The sequence below is a fragment of the Myotis myotis genome, unplaced genomic scaffold, assembly GCF_014108235.1.
Source record: "Myotis myotis isolate mMyoMyo1 unplaced genomic scaffold, mMyoMyo1.p scaffold_m19_p_17, whole genome shotgun sequence".
NCBI lineage: Eukaryota > Metazoa > Chordata > Mammalia > Chiroptera > Vespertilionidae > Myotis > Myotis myotis.
The window spans coordinates 41,064,783-41,078,945 of record NW_023416321.1 but is presented as its reverse complement, the minus strand read 5'-3'; the positions used below and the strand labels follow the sequence as shown (position 1 = coordinate 41,078,945).

At 40.4% G+C, this 14,163-nt stretch overlaps 1 protein-coding gene across 9 annotated transcripts in view; it reads left to right on the top strand.

Annotated features, from left to right (window-relative positions):
* Positions 1 to 14,163, top strand: part of MYH10 (myosin heavy chain 10) — a 146,819-nt gene that overhangs the window by 70,684 nt on the left and 61,972 nt on the right. For 5 of the 9 annotated variants that reach the window (XM_036341553.1, XM_036341558.1, XM_036341559.1 and 2 more), the window contains 6 exons: positions 4,921 to 4,984; positions 5,865 to 5,963; positions 7,489 to 7,632; positions 7,866 to 7,961; positions 11,846 to 11,964; positions 12,507 to 12,659. In XM_036341553.1, coding sequence (XP_036197446.1) covers positions 4,921 to 4,984; positions 5,865 to 5,963; positions 7,489 to 7,632; positions 7,866 to 7,961; positions 11,846 to 11,964; positions 12,507 to 12,659 — 675 coding nt within the window. Of the gene's footprint in view, positions 1 to 4,920; positions 4,985 to 5,007; positions 5,178 to 5,864; positions 6,044 to 7,488; positions 7,633 to 7,865; positions 7,962 to 9,985; positions 10,024 to 11,845; positions 11,965 to 12,506; positions 12,660 to 14,163 lie in introns of those variants that run through there. The other 4 variants (XM_036341561.1, XM_036341560.1, XM_036341557.1 and 1 more) reach the window with 4 other exon arrangements.

Below are 14,163 nucleotides of genomic sequence, written 5' to 3'. Positions count from 1 at the left end.
TCTGCAATGCCTTCCTGTGTGTGCCCATCCCACCTCGTGCTTTAGAAGTGCCCGCACCACTGTGCTCACGTGTTGAAAGAACACAGCCTCACAGTTTGACTAAGTTTAGGGCGTTAGGTCAGCATCTCTCAATGTCACAAATATGTTATTTGTGTCAAGTGGTCATATGTATAAAACTTGTGCTTATATGACATCACAAGACCCTATCTCAAAAGAGAAAATGTTTCTCCCATTTAAGAAAAAATGCAAACAAAACTTTTCTCTCCCATACTACAAAACTAACCAAAAACACATAAATTGTCATTTTGGTTTTGTGCCTCTTAATAAGTTCTTTATAGAAGAAAATGTTAAATGCTTACCCATTGTTAAGCAGCCTCTTAAAGATGCATTGTCATCGATGGAATTTAAAGTGTTCAGGAAGTTTGGGTGGTCCGAGAGCTTTTAGACTAGAGGACATGGCAGGTATTGTGACTGACACCATCCTAGTTTCCCAGATATGTTCCATTTTGGTATATTCTATCCCACTCACATACACTCAGTTATAAATGTAAGACCATGTCCAGAGATTTTTTTGGTTTAGCCAATGTTTTGATCATTTATTATGCAGAGTGTATACATGCCTGTGTAAGAGGTGCTAAGAGGCTATTTGTCACAAAATGCCTTTTCTTTGTAGTCATACTCCCTTTTCCCTCTAAATTCTGAGGTTTAGTGGCATCTGAAACAGGTCTGTAATGGAATGCATGTTTGTTGTTATGGCATGATACCTTAGGTGTATCAAACTAGCTATGCATTTTCTGTTCAGAGCAAGGCTTTATTGATTTTTAGAGAGAGGAAGGAAGAGGAATAGAGAGACAGAAACATCAATTGGCTGTCTCCTGCATACCCCTTACTGGGGATTGAGCCCACAACCCAGGCATATTCCCTGACTGGGAATCAAACCCATCACCTCTTGGTTCATGGATCAACATTCAACCACTGAGCCACACCAGCCGGGCTTGGATGAGTTCTTTTATATAAATATATATATATATATTAGAGGCCAGAGCATCACATAATAATATTGTTACATGTCCATTAACTAAACAACGGTCTAGGTTCTTGTTGCATAACAATGAGTAAGGAAGTCCTTCCTGCTGAATGCTAATGCCATGCTTCCTGTCCTCAGAAACGTGTTCTTACAGAATCAATTCCACTGTCATCATCAGAGTCTATAGCGCTACCTGTCCCTCTGCATTCATCTTCAGACTAATATGGATTCGTGCACCAGTGGGGTCCCTTGGCCTGGCCTGCACCCTCTCACAATCCGGGACCCCTTGGGGGATGTTGGACTGCTGGTTACAGCCCGATCCCCGCAGGCCAGGCCAGGGACCCCACCAATGCACAAATTTGTGCACTAGGCCTCTAGTCCTATATAATAAAAGCCCAGCAACTAAATGGCAGAACAACCAGAATGACTGGTTGACCAGTCACTATGACACGCACTGACCACCAAGGGGCAGATGCTCAATGCAGGAGCTTCCCCCTGGTGGTCAGTGCGCTACCACAGTGGAAGTGCCACTTGGCTGACCGGAGACTGGGAGGCGGGTTTGTGGCCACTGCGGGACTGAAGCCTACTCTGCTGTCTCTCAGTGCTATTGTCCCTGGCCTGGCCCTGACTGGGTCCCCTGGAGAGGCAAGTGCTCCAGCTCCATGGGAGATACCGGACCAGGGAGCAGCTGCTCGGCAGGCCAGGATGAGCAGCACTCCCACAGCGGGTCAATCCCCGCAGGCCATGCTTCCCAGCAGTGCATGAATCCCATGCACCAGGCCTCTAGCATGCATATAAGATCTTTGGTTAATCTCTTCCCTCCTCCCCCACTTCCCTCTGAAATTCATCAGTCTGTTCCATGTTTCCATGCCTATGCATTAAGCATCTCCCCCCTGGTGGTCAGTGCGCATCATAGCTACTGGTCGAACAGTCACTTAGGCTTTTATATACATAGGGGTGTGTGTGTGTGTGTGTGTGTGTGTGTGTGTGTGTGTGTGTGTGTGTTGATTTCAGAGAGGAAGGGAGAGGGAGAGAGAGAAACATCAGTAATGAGAGAGAATCATTGATCAGCTGCATGCCCCACACTGGGGGTCGAGCCTGCAGCCCAGGCATGTGCCCTGACCAGGGATTGAACTGTGACCTCCTGGTTCATAGGTCAACAACCACTGAGCCACTCCAGTCAGGCTTGGATGAGTTCTTAATGAATGCTCATAAAATTAGACAAAATAATAGATCATACATTTTTAGTAAATTACCCTCTTCAGTTTTGAAAAACAATATTATTGAGAAACAATTTATATGTAATAAAATGTAGTTCAAGTTTTTCTGTGGTAGCATTCAAGTACTGAGTACTCATCTTTTTCTACTTAAAATATTTCTACACTAAAAAAACATTGAAAAGACAAGAAAAGGCCTAAAGTAGTGAATATAAGAATAAGCAAGTTGAGTGGAGAAATAAGTACAAGAGTGTAAGCCAAGATTTTTCACTTTAGTGAGAAAGTAACATGCTTAATGTTTGTAGTAAATATAAAGAATAAATGATTAATTATATTTTTAAAATTGGCATTTATTCAAGGGGTCCTACAGTATCAAGACATCTCCCTTGAGTAGTTTTTAAAATTAGGTTTATTGAGTTATATTTTGTATGCAATAACATTCACCCTTTTTAAGTGTACAGTTCGATGAGTGTTGGTGAGTGTTTAATATAGTGGTGTAACTAGCACCAGGATCCAGAGAGAATATTTCCATTACCCCAAAAAGTTTCCTTTCGCCTTTATGCAATCAGCCCCCTCCTCCTGCTTCTACCCCCTAGCCCTGATAACCATTGATTTATTTGTCTCTATAGTTTTTCTTTAGAATGTCAAATAAATGGAATCATATATTGTGTAGTTTTTTTATGTCTAACTTCTTTGACATAGCATATCACTGGTTCCTTTTTATTGCTTAGTAGGATTTCATTGTGTAAATATACCATGATTTCTTTATCCATTTACCACTTGATGAACATTTGGGTTGTTTTCATTGAGTGCCGTTAAGAATAAAGTGGCTATGAACATTCCTGTGCAAATTTTTGTGTGGACACATGCTTTCGTTTCTCTTAGGTAACTAACTACCTAAGAGTGGAACTGCTGAGTCATATGGCAACTTAAGTTTAATTTTATAAGAAACTAGCAAACCATTTTCCAAAGTGGCTGTACCATTTTGCATTCTTACCGGGGTTTTGTGAGAGTTCTAATTCTATATCCTTGCTAGTCTCTCTTTTAAAATGTAGCCATACATATCATTGAGATAATTTGTTCAAATCTTTTATTCAACTTTTTAAAACTTTGGTTGGTCTTCTTATAATTGAGTTGTAGGAGTTCCTTATGTATTCTGGGTACAAATCCTTTATCAGACAATGTGTTCCACAAATATTCTCTGCTAGTCTGAAGTTTCTTTTTATTTCTTTACAGTGTCTTTTGAAGAACAAAAGTTTTAAATTTTGATAAAATTCATCAGTGCTTAATTTTATGGTTCCTGCTTTTTTGCATTTTGTCTAAGAAATCTTGGTCTAACTTAAGGTTGTAAAAATTTTCTTCTGTTCTTATGGAAGTTTTATAGTTTTACCCCATACATTTAAGTCTGTGATCTACTTTGACTTAATTTTTATGTATGGAGTGAGGTAAGGGTCCAGGTTTGGCATTTATTTTGTTTTATTTTACATCTTTTTAAGCTTCATTTGTTGAAAAGATCCTTTCACTGTTAAATTACCTTGGCACCTCAGTTGAAGATGGATTGGCCGTACATGTCTGGCCTATGCCTGGACTCGGTCTCTATCCTTCCCACACTGTCTTAATACATTTGTAGCTTTTTGAAATTGAATAGTTTGAGCCCTTCAGCTCTGGTTCTTGTTCTCTTTCTCAAAATTGTTGTGACTATTCTAGGTCCTTTCCATTTCCCTATAAATTTTAGAGTCACTTTGTTCATTTCTTTGAAGAAAGCCCTTCAGTCCCTTGACTACTCATGTGATGAATGATAGTAGTATGTATATTAACATCAGCCCTTCTTAGCTGTCGTGGAATACGCCATTCTTGATCATTGTTGTGTTTCTTTGTTTTGCAGTGTTTAATTTGATATATATATATATATATATATATATATATATATATATATATACATATATATATATACACACACACACACACACACACACACACATATATACACATACACACATATATATGTGTGTATATACATATATATGTGTGTATATACATATATATATATATATATACACACTTATGAGTAAGATATTCAGTTTTATTTTGCTTTCCTTTTTTTAGTCTATCTTTACCTGTTTGGGTATTCAGTGTTGTGATAATTTTTTAAAGTGAATTATGAAATAATCACTGGGTTCTGTTTCCCTAAAACAGTTATGTAGTAAGGCAATTACATATTCCTTAGGAATTTGCCAAATGACTTCATTACTTTTTGTGATTATGGTCCATTCAAGTTTTCTCTTGTTTTTTTCTTAAATGGATTTCTCTTTTCCTAGGAAATTATCTATATTATTCAGTTTTTCAAGTCTATCATTATAAGGCTGGGTGTAGTGTTCCTTTTATACTATTGAAATTGCTTATATCTCAGGTTATTTAGAAGAGCTTTTTAAAAGGTCTAAATGATTAGGGTTTCATTTTTATTATGTTATAGTCCAAGAAGGTAACCTATCCTATTGCTACAGTTTTGGAATTTATTGAAGCTTTTTTCCCCCTTTTTATTTGAGGCAATATTTAAGGTTCATTTTTATAACAAATTTATGGATACTTGGCAGGGCACATTGGCTTATTTATGATGGTGCTCAGATCCTTTCTGCCTTATTTATTTTCAATTTTTTCTTTGTAATTTATTTTCAGGGCAAATTTATTCGGATCAACTTTGATGTAACTGGCTATATTGTTGGGGCCAACATTGAAACATGTATCCTTTTTCAGAATAGTATAATCTAAAATAAAGAATCATTTCCTCTTCCTACGGCCTCAAAGAAACCCTTTGTGATATCACTCCCGTTATCAAGATGGTAAAACTTGAGTCCCAAGAGATTGTGACTTGGTCTTATAACACCAGGCCACAACCTGATCATGTGGCTGGGGAAGTGGAGAGTTGCACAGAGGTGAGGATCACCTATATGTCATCAGCCCAAGGAATGTTTGTGTGGTGTAAGGACCTTTAGGTGAATACTGTTAAATTGAACTACTCTTCAGTTATGGTTGTGTTAGCTTATTTATTTTTTACCACCTATTTCTGCCATTCGTAGGATGGGCGTGTACCCATTGAAACAAGCCTCATAAAAGTACAGTTAAAGCCGTTTCAGTTAGTGTTAAGCAGAACAAAACTAGAAGAAAATGTCAAATACATACACTAGTCCTAAGAAATGGTAGGTCTATATGGAATTAATTTGGGTACAGATAATAAAATAGAAGTGTTTCTGAACTGGTAGTGTGCCAGTTAGGAAAGTTACAGATGACATTTCTCTGATTCTTATTAGAATAATCTCCAGTGATATAAATATAGTTCTTTGTATAGTGCTGTATTCTTTGAATATAATCCAAGTTAAGAACGGGGGAGGGGGGGGGTTGAGGAAAGCACTCTGAGGTTTTAAGTTCCCTACTAGCCCAATGGATCTAGTAGATTAGTGGGAAACATAAATTGCATACATTTTCTTTTCTCACTTACAAAGTTTAACCATTTAGAGTGGTTAATAGCAGGATACCTGACCTATATCAGAGAGAAAAAATGTTTTATAATTAAATAGACATGGAAAAAGGACCAACTTAATCCTTAACCCGTCTTTGCTCAGACCTTCTGGAAAAATCTCGTGCTGTTCGCCAAGCAAAAGATGAGCGTACTTTTCATATCTTTTACCAGCTGCTATCTGGAGCAGGAGAACACCTAAAGTGTAAGTTACAAAACTCTAGCTGGTCAGATGATGAAAGTGAAATGGAATTTCCATGCCAATGGGATAAATACTTTTAAGTGGTAGGTACATGAGTGGTGTTATATTATTTCTGTTTCTTTTTTAAATTAGAAGGCAAATGGTGTGTTTTTATAAAGTTTTGTTTCAGCATTTATAAATATACAAGTTAGAAAAAATAAACTTAATAAAATTAATGAACAAACATTTTTATTTCTAGATTAACAAATATATATGTTATGTTTCCACTAGTCCTGGGAAAAGCCTATGGTGGGTTTTTCTTGAATCACAAGGACTGGAAGCTTAGGCCTGGGCAGGGTAAAAGCACGTTTCTAAGTATATGAGGGGAAAAGAGGCACAACTTTCCAATTTCTCAAACTCAGTGCTTCTGTGTGAATATTATAAACATATTTTGTAGATCTCACAAGAAATAATACATGCACAGTAATGCTTTTCTCATTGGGATGTAGACTTTTGCAATGAAATGCTTTTGCTGTGAAAGCATTGAACCCAGAAATTGATTGGAAATGACCTGCAAGGAAAAAAATAAGTAACAAAAATAAAGCGAGCCAACAAGAGACTGAAAATTCAGGCTTCTACACATGCAGTATGTGATGCTAACGGGAAGGAAACTCTCAGGCTTCCCAACGGGCAATAGTAATGATCAAAAGACATAATATCAAAGTATTCAAGATAGAGAAGAAGAAAGCAGTCAGTACCCAGTAGAGTTAAATGTGATGTCGATCAGAAATTCTCTGCAGGCTGGGAGCATGTGCTGGCGTCCTTTCTCGGGATAAGTTGCCCTGTCTGTCTTGATCCCTCCTGAGAGACAGCCTTCTGCTCTCCAGGAACAAACACATTTATCGAAAGAGGTAGTTAAGTTGTCTCTAACTCACGGCCCCTAAAGTACAAGTAGACAGTGGGGGTATTATCCATTATAATATTCTGTCATAATATTTTATGTTGCACATCGCTCTCAAAAGCACATTTACCACTAAATAGACTGCCTCGGAGAGACGTTTCGGGGTGGCTGGGCTGAGCACACACCTTCTACATCTGGGTGTTTATCTTAGGTCCACTTAGTCTTCATATTGACCCCATAGTGTTTGCTATAAACTCCTTGCTAAGAAAGGAATAGAAGATGGGTTTAAAAGCTTTCTAAAATATTTAAATCTGAAAACAATAAGGTTTTAGTTCTCTGGAAAAGTTACATCATTTTCCCACGATCCAATTTAAAATATTATATAAACCACTGTCCCCACCACCCGTTGAGATTTGTGCAGTTTACATTATCATTTTCCTTCCTGGTTGCAGACGATGGGAAACTGTATGTGTTTGTGTATTTAGCATGAACATATACAGAAAGAGAAAGTGTGGGGCTGAGAAGTATGTAGGGTGATGGTTGGTGGGGAACCACTGGCCTCCTGGGGCATCGGTGCCGCCTGGATGTGGGCATGCTCAGTCTGCTGATGAGTGTTGCTTGAAGGCATTCTGTTCTGTTTTCTCGTAGCTGACTTGCTGCTTGAAGGATTTAACAACTACAGATTTCTCTCCAACGGTTATATTCCCATTCCGGGACAGCAAGACAAAGATAACTTCCAGGAGACGATGGAAGCGATGCATATAATGGGCTTCTCTCATGAAGAGATTCTGTGTATGTGGGATTTCTCTAAGATTCTGATACTCATTTAAATAAGACACATGTTGGGGGTTAATAGCCTAAACTAGAAAATGATCGAGGAACTGAGAACTGCCTGTAATGTTATGACATCCTCAGAGATATCCTGAAAAGTTTTGTCCAGCTAATTTTTAGCCAAAATAAATTAGAATATATCTCTGCTATATGTTGATGCAATATTCTTATTAATTTTTTTCTCTTTAATAAAGCTATGCTTAAAGTAGTGTCTTCAGTGCTTCAGTTTGGAAACATTTCTTTCAAAAAGGAGCGAAACACTGATCAAGCTTCCATGCCGGAAAATACAGGTAACTGACGATGCTGATTTTATTTCCGTTTAAATGGTCGGTAGTTGTGCTCTCCAAGAACATGTTAGCGCAGGCATAGAAAGCACTCCCGACGCAGTGCCACAGACTCAGGAGCAGAATGTGTGAGGGCCACTCTGCTGTCATCTGAGGGAAGAGATGTGTGTAGGACACAAGGCAGCCCTGGAGACCCCGCCGTGGCCTGGGGAGGCACTGGGAATGGGGGCATGCGGAGACCTAAGCTGCAAAGGCCACACAGCTGATCGGAAAGGGAGCTGCAGCTACTGAGACCTACCAGGACCATAGGCCCAGTCTCTGTCTTTCATGGCCTTGACTTTTGAAGAAGAATGCTGGCCGGTTGTTTTGGAAAACGTCCCTTCATTTGCGTTTGTCTGAGGTTTCCTCCTGATTAAATTCAGGTTACGCGTTTTTGGTAAGAATATCACAGAAGTGGTGTGGCCTTCTCGTGCATCATATCGGCAGGCCTATGTGAGTTTGTCTCGTTGGCGAGGTTCACTTGGTTAAGGAAGTGTCTACTGGGTTTCTCCGCTACCGGATTACCTTCTGCCTTTGGAACAAGTATCTGGGAGAGGAGGGAGACACAGAGACTAAGGAAGAAAGTCCAGGCTCTCATCAGGCTCTTGGGCTACTAGTTGTAGCATCCGTTTATGATTCTTACCGCAAATGAGTCTTGCTTGTGGTGTATGTCAAGTGGTGACTTCTGTCTGCATCGTTCTTTTATATTCACTCCCTGGAATTCTACTGTAAGGAAGAGCTTTCGCTTTTTCATTCCTGTCAGTATAGACACGTGGGCCCGTCTTTAATTGTGTGGTTTATGGTCCATTCCGTAATCATCTATTCATTCCTGTCCTGGGTGTGGCCGTGAGGAGTTGGAGCCCTTCAGGCTAGTGCTCAGGCCACTTTGACATGACTCTGTCACTTTTATTTTAAAGCATTTTCTTACTTTATGGCAACACAAAATGTTCCAGACTCATTTTGTATTTGTCCAGCCCGGCCCTGGAATTGGCCGTTTCGCTACCGTTTCTTCATATTGAAGAATGGGATTTAGCTGCCAATACCTGGTTGTTCTAGGGCAGTGATGGCGAATCTATGACACACGTGTCAGAGGTGACACGTGAACTCATTTTTTTGGTTGATTTTTCTTTGTTAAGTGGCATTTAAATATATAAAATAAATATCAAAAATATAAGTCTTTGTTTTACTATGGTTGCAAATATCAAAATATTTCTATATGTGACACGGCACCAGAGTGAAGTTAGGGTTTTTCAAAATGCTGACACGCCGAGCTCAAAAGGTTCACCATCACTGTTCTAGGGTCTCATTTGTTTCTGACTTCTCTCAGAGGACAGAGCAAGGGAACATGCACACACGTGTACTCACTCCTATTTTCATTTCTTTGTTTGTATATTCAAAACCATGGATTTATACTGATACCTCCAATTTTGATCCGACGCTACAGGTTTTATGCTAGCCATTTCCTTTTCTTTATTTGAAACTCCTTTCTCTGACAGTAAGAAGTCTTATCTACAGTATATTTGTTTATTTGTTTGATCCTAGAATACCCATAAAAGAGCTTCAGAATTACTCACTTGTACTCCTCCGGAAAACAAACCTGCTAATTAATAAACAGTATCTGTGTACGGTTCGTTAGCATTAGAGTACAGAGTCAAAATACTGTGGGTTTTTGTTTGTGTTGTTTTTTTTCTTTATTGATTAAGGTATTACATATGTGTCCTTATCCCCCCATTGCCCCTCTCACTCATGTCCTCACCCCCCTGGTGTCTGTGTCCATTGGTTGGGCTTACGTGCATGCATACAAGTCCTTTGGTTGATCTCTCCCCCTTAACCCCGCCCTCCCTGCCTTCGCTCTGAGGTTTGACGGTCTGATCAATGATTCTCTGTCTCTGGATCTGTTTTTGTTCATCAGTTTATGTGGTTCATTATATTCCACAAATGAGTGAGATCATGTGATATTTATCTTTCTCTGACTGGCTTATTTCACTTAGCATAATGCTCTCCAGTTCCATCCATGCTGTTGCAAATGGTAAGAATTCCTTCTTTTTTACCGCAGCGTAGTATTCCATTGTGTACCACAGTGGAGAACAGTAAGGAGTTTTCCTCAAAAAACTAAAAATGGAACTCCCATTTGACCCAGTAATCCCACTTCTAGGAATATATCCCAAGAAACTAGAAACACCAGTCAGAAAGGATATATGTACCCCTATGTTCATAGCAGCACAATTCACCATAGCTAAGATTTGGAAACAGCCTAAGTGCCCATCAGCAGATGGTGGGTCAAAAGGCTCTTTTACTCTTCCCTCCTTCCACCTTCAACTGGCTAAGCTTTCATTTGTAATGTAGGTAGCTTCATTTATTTCTGTTTGTATTGCATTTTGCCCCCCATCAACCCTTTTTGCTTATATTTTAGTATATGCAACATATAAATAATTCTAAAAGAGCTACAGAAAAATGTGTACTTCTCTGATTTTGTTCCCACCCACCCCCATCTCTTCCACTCTGTTCCCTTCCCCCATTCTTTCTGCCCTGTTTCCACCTACCCCTGTCGGAAATCAGTCTCACCCGTTTCTGTTTTATTCTTCCTTGAGCAGCACTCAGCCCTGTAGTGAGTGTTTGCCACCCCAGGTGCCAGCTCTCCGTAAGATAGATGAGTTCTAATAGGCCTGTTTAAACATTTAGCCACATTTCTTTACCGTAACATCATAAAACCAAAGTTGTACTTGCCATGGCGAGATGGCCAGTAAGTTTCCTATTCAGTAGCTTTAATTAATTACTGTGTTTTATTTAATTTCTGGAACTTTTGTACTAAGCTTGGCTCTTTGAAGTAGTCTCAGGAAGGGGAATAAGAGACAGACAGAACACATCACACAGAAAGATGTATGCAATGGCAACAAGGGAGCTACCTTAAATATCCAATGGAATGAAGTAAACCAAGATATAGCCCCACTGTGAAGTATATATTTTAGCTGCTGAAATGATATTTGTCATGGTACAAAGCAAAGGGATTAATTTGCCTTTTGTACTTCTTTGTATTTTCTAATTTTCTATCCAATACCTACACTCATGATCCACTCATTAACTAAAGGGAGCCATGACCTAGCAGCTGAGGCAGGGCCATTGGTAAGAGCCAGTGAGAAGAGTCCCAAAGCACAGGAAGTGCTCTCGAGGCACGGCCCGCCCTGCAGACAGGGCTCCTGCAGGCGGCCAGCAGTTGGCCTGGGTTAGGGTAATAGGATGCAGGTCTTGAAATGACCTGGGTAGGTTATCCCTGTAACGTAATTCAAAATGCACTTACCTTTAGAGAATATTATTGTTATTTTTAACACTTAGTTCAAAACTAATTATAATAATTCGTATACTTGTTGGACCTTGGGGGATATTAGACAATGAACTTCTAGTGAGGCAGGTGCCCTAATGCTGCTGAGAATCAACAATAACAAAAGTAGCAGTTATGTATCAAGTGTTTCATGTTAGCCATGTAATCAAATAACTTTTTTTAAACTTATAGATTTCTTGCCCATTAAAATATTATTAGGATCATTACATGATCACGGCCAGTTATCTTGGTAGCACTGTTTTTCTCATTCTCTGTGTTATCATGGCTTCCAAGACTCAGTAACTTGCATTATTAGCCATAATAAGTAATTGCTGGCTAGCCATCTCTTATAAATAACCTAAGGATGAGTGCTATTAATTTGAAGGGATGAAGGGATTTTCCATCAGACCTAAAACTTGTTATTTCTTAATACAATTTAATGATGACTCGGGTTTTTCGAGTGTTTATTGCATGTGTTGTGACTGGATCATAAGGAGGAGGCCACTATTTAGGAGATTTTTTTACACTCTAGTTGCCCAGAAGCTGTGCCATCTTCTTGGGATGAATGTGATGGAGTTCACCCGGGCCATCCTTACCCCCCGGATCAAGGTCGGCCGAGACTACGTGCAGAAAGCCCAGACCAAAGAACAAGTACATTTACCATTAATTATTCTACATTTGTTTGAAGATAAATTGTGGTCATAAGACCGTCTGAGTGGTGTGTGACAAACTGAATCAGATAAAGCTCTATAATATGGATGTTTCCTGGGACTAGTTGAGTGGGGGTTTTCTTGTATAGTTTTTTTAAAAGGAAATTTGAGTTTTCCCCAGTAGATAGTAGATCCAGGAGGACAAAGTTATGTCCTTGTAGAGCCCACCCGCCAAGAGTATAGGAGTTGGACTCCCCCGTTTCAGGGTGGACTCCTTTCAGACTCCGAGCAGATAGGCTCACAGAAGCCCCGGGACACAGGGAGGGGTTCCTCTTTACTGGCCGTCTTCACCTTCCCTTAAATTGATTGTCTCTAGTTTACATTTAATTGTACTAACACCCTTTGTTGATGTGTAAACTTGAGACATGACTAAGCAGTACATGCTATTTCAGGATTTTTGTAGAACATTGAACTATATATAATAGCCATGAATGCCTTGTTGAGATCATTCCCAGAATAAAGCATGGTGTTGTGTAATTACAGGCGGACTTTGCAGTGGAAGCATTGGCAAAAGCTACCTACGAGCGGCTCTTTCGCTGGCTCGTTCACCGGATCAATAAAGCTCTGGATAGGACCAAGCGTCAGGGAGCATCTTTCATTGGAATCCTGGACATTGCTGGATTTGAAATTTTTGAGGTGTGTCTCTCCCTCCTGCTCTTCCTTCAAATTATTCTTCCTTTCTTTCTTTATTTTTATTGATTTCAGAGAGAGAAAGGGAGAGGATAAGAGGGATAGAAACATCAGTGATGACAGAGAATCATTGATTGGCTGCCTCCTGCACGCCCCCAACTGGGGATCGAGCCTGCAACCCGGGCATGTGCCCTGACTGGGAATCGAACCCTGACCTCCTGGTTCATAGGTCGATGCTCAACTGAGCCACGCCGGTCGGGCTCGTCTTAGTCTTTTAACAGATATTAATGAAGGCTCACAATGTACGCTCACTGCTGTGCTAGGCACTGGGGACGTAGTGGTAGAGAAGCAGGGATAGTCCCTGCCATTCTAGTGGAGACTCAGACCATAAAAGAGGAAGAACCACTACATTCTCAGAACTGTGAGTGCTGCTGTGATAGGAGAATGGGGAGGCCGGCTTTAGACAGCGGAGTCTTGGGAGGTGTCTCTGCAGTGCTGGCCTTATGGGTACATGAAGGAGGAGAAGCCCAGCCTCCCTAAGTTCTCCAGGCAGCAGTCCTGTATGGGAGGGGATTTGTTAATGTTAGAAATTGCTGGAAAGCCAGAGTGACTAGATGTAGCTGCCCAACGGGAACTGGAATGTGGTGTGGAGCAAAAGCAGAAGTAGGGAGACCGTGAGGCCACTGGCCTTTATCGTGGCCCAGGGGCCAGGGGATGGTGGCTCTTTATCTCTCCTTTGATAGGCTGATTGTATATATGTAAGAAACAAATAATAATGTACTTCTTGGGATCAGTGTGCTACTTTGGCCACTTTAAAATTACATCTGTTTCCATGCAGTCTGAACTGGTACCGTATACGCTGTTTTGCCTGCTCAGCTGCAACTGCCACAATAAGAAGTTGCTTTAATGTGCATTGATTAGTAAATAACTTGAGAAATCATGGAAGGTGGCCCAGTAAATGGGCAGAGTTCACAGAGAAGGAAACAGAAATGTCTGTAACTTAAAGTTACATTTTTAAAATCATTTCCACCCTATATATAAATAATCAGAAGATGTAATAAAAGAAAAGAATTACATTTCCAACTGCAGCAAAAGCAGATGAAATATCTAAGCATAGAAAAATATGTGGAACCAAGATGGCGGCATAGGTTAACACTGGAGTTTGCTGCTTTGAACAACTACTTCAAAAGTGAAACCAAAAAACGGAAGGGACATCACCCAGAACCACAGGAACGCTGCCTGAGTGGAAGTCCTACAACTAGGAGGAAAGAGAAACGCATACGGACACTCAGAGGAGGCACAGTGCTGAAGTCAAATTCTGAGGTGCGGAGTGCGCGAGCGGGCTGGCGGCGGAGGGCGCGGTTGGCGTTTTCAATTGGGAGGGAGTCGCAGACTCTGAGCTCCAGATCCGGGCGAGTCTTTAGGGACCCAGACTAAAACGGGAGAAGCGGGACTGTCTGGCTTCGGTCAGAGCGAGTGCAGCTTTCTCTCTGAGCTTTGCAGCGGGTGC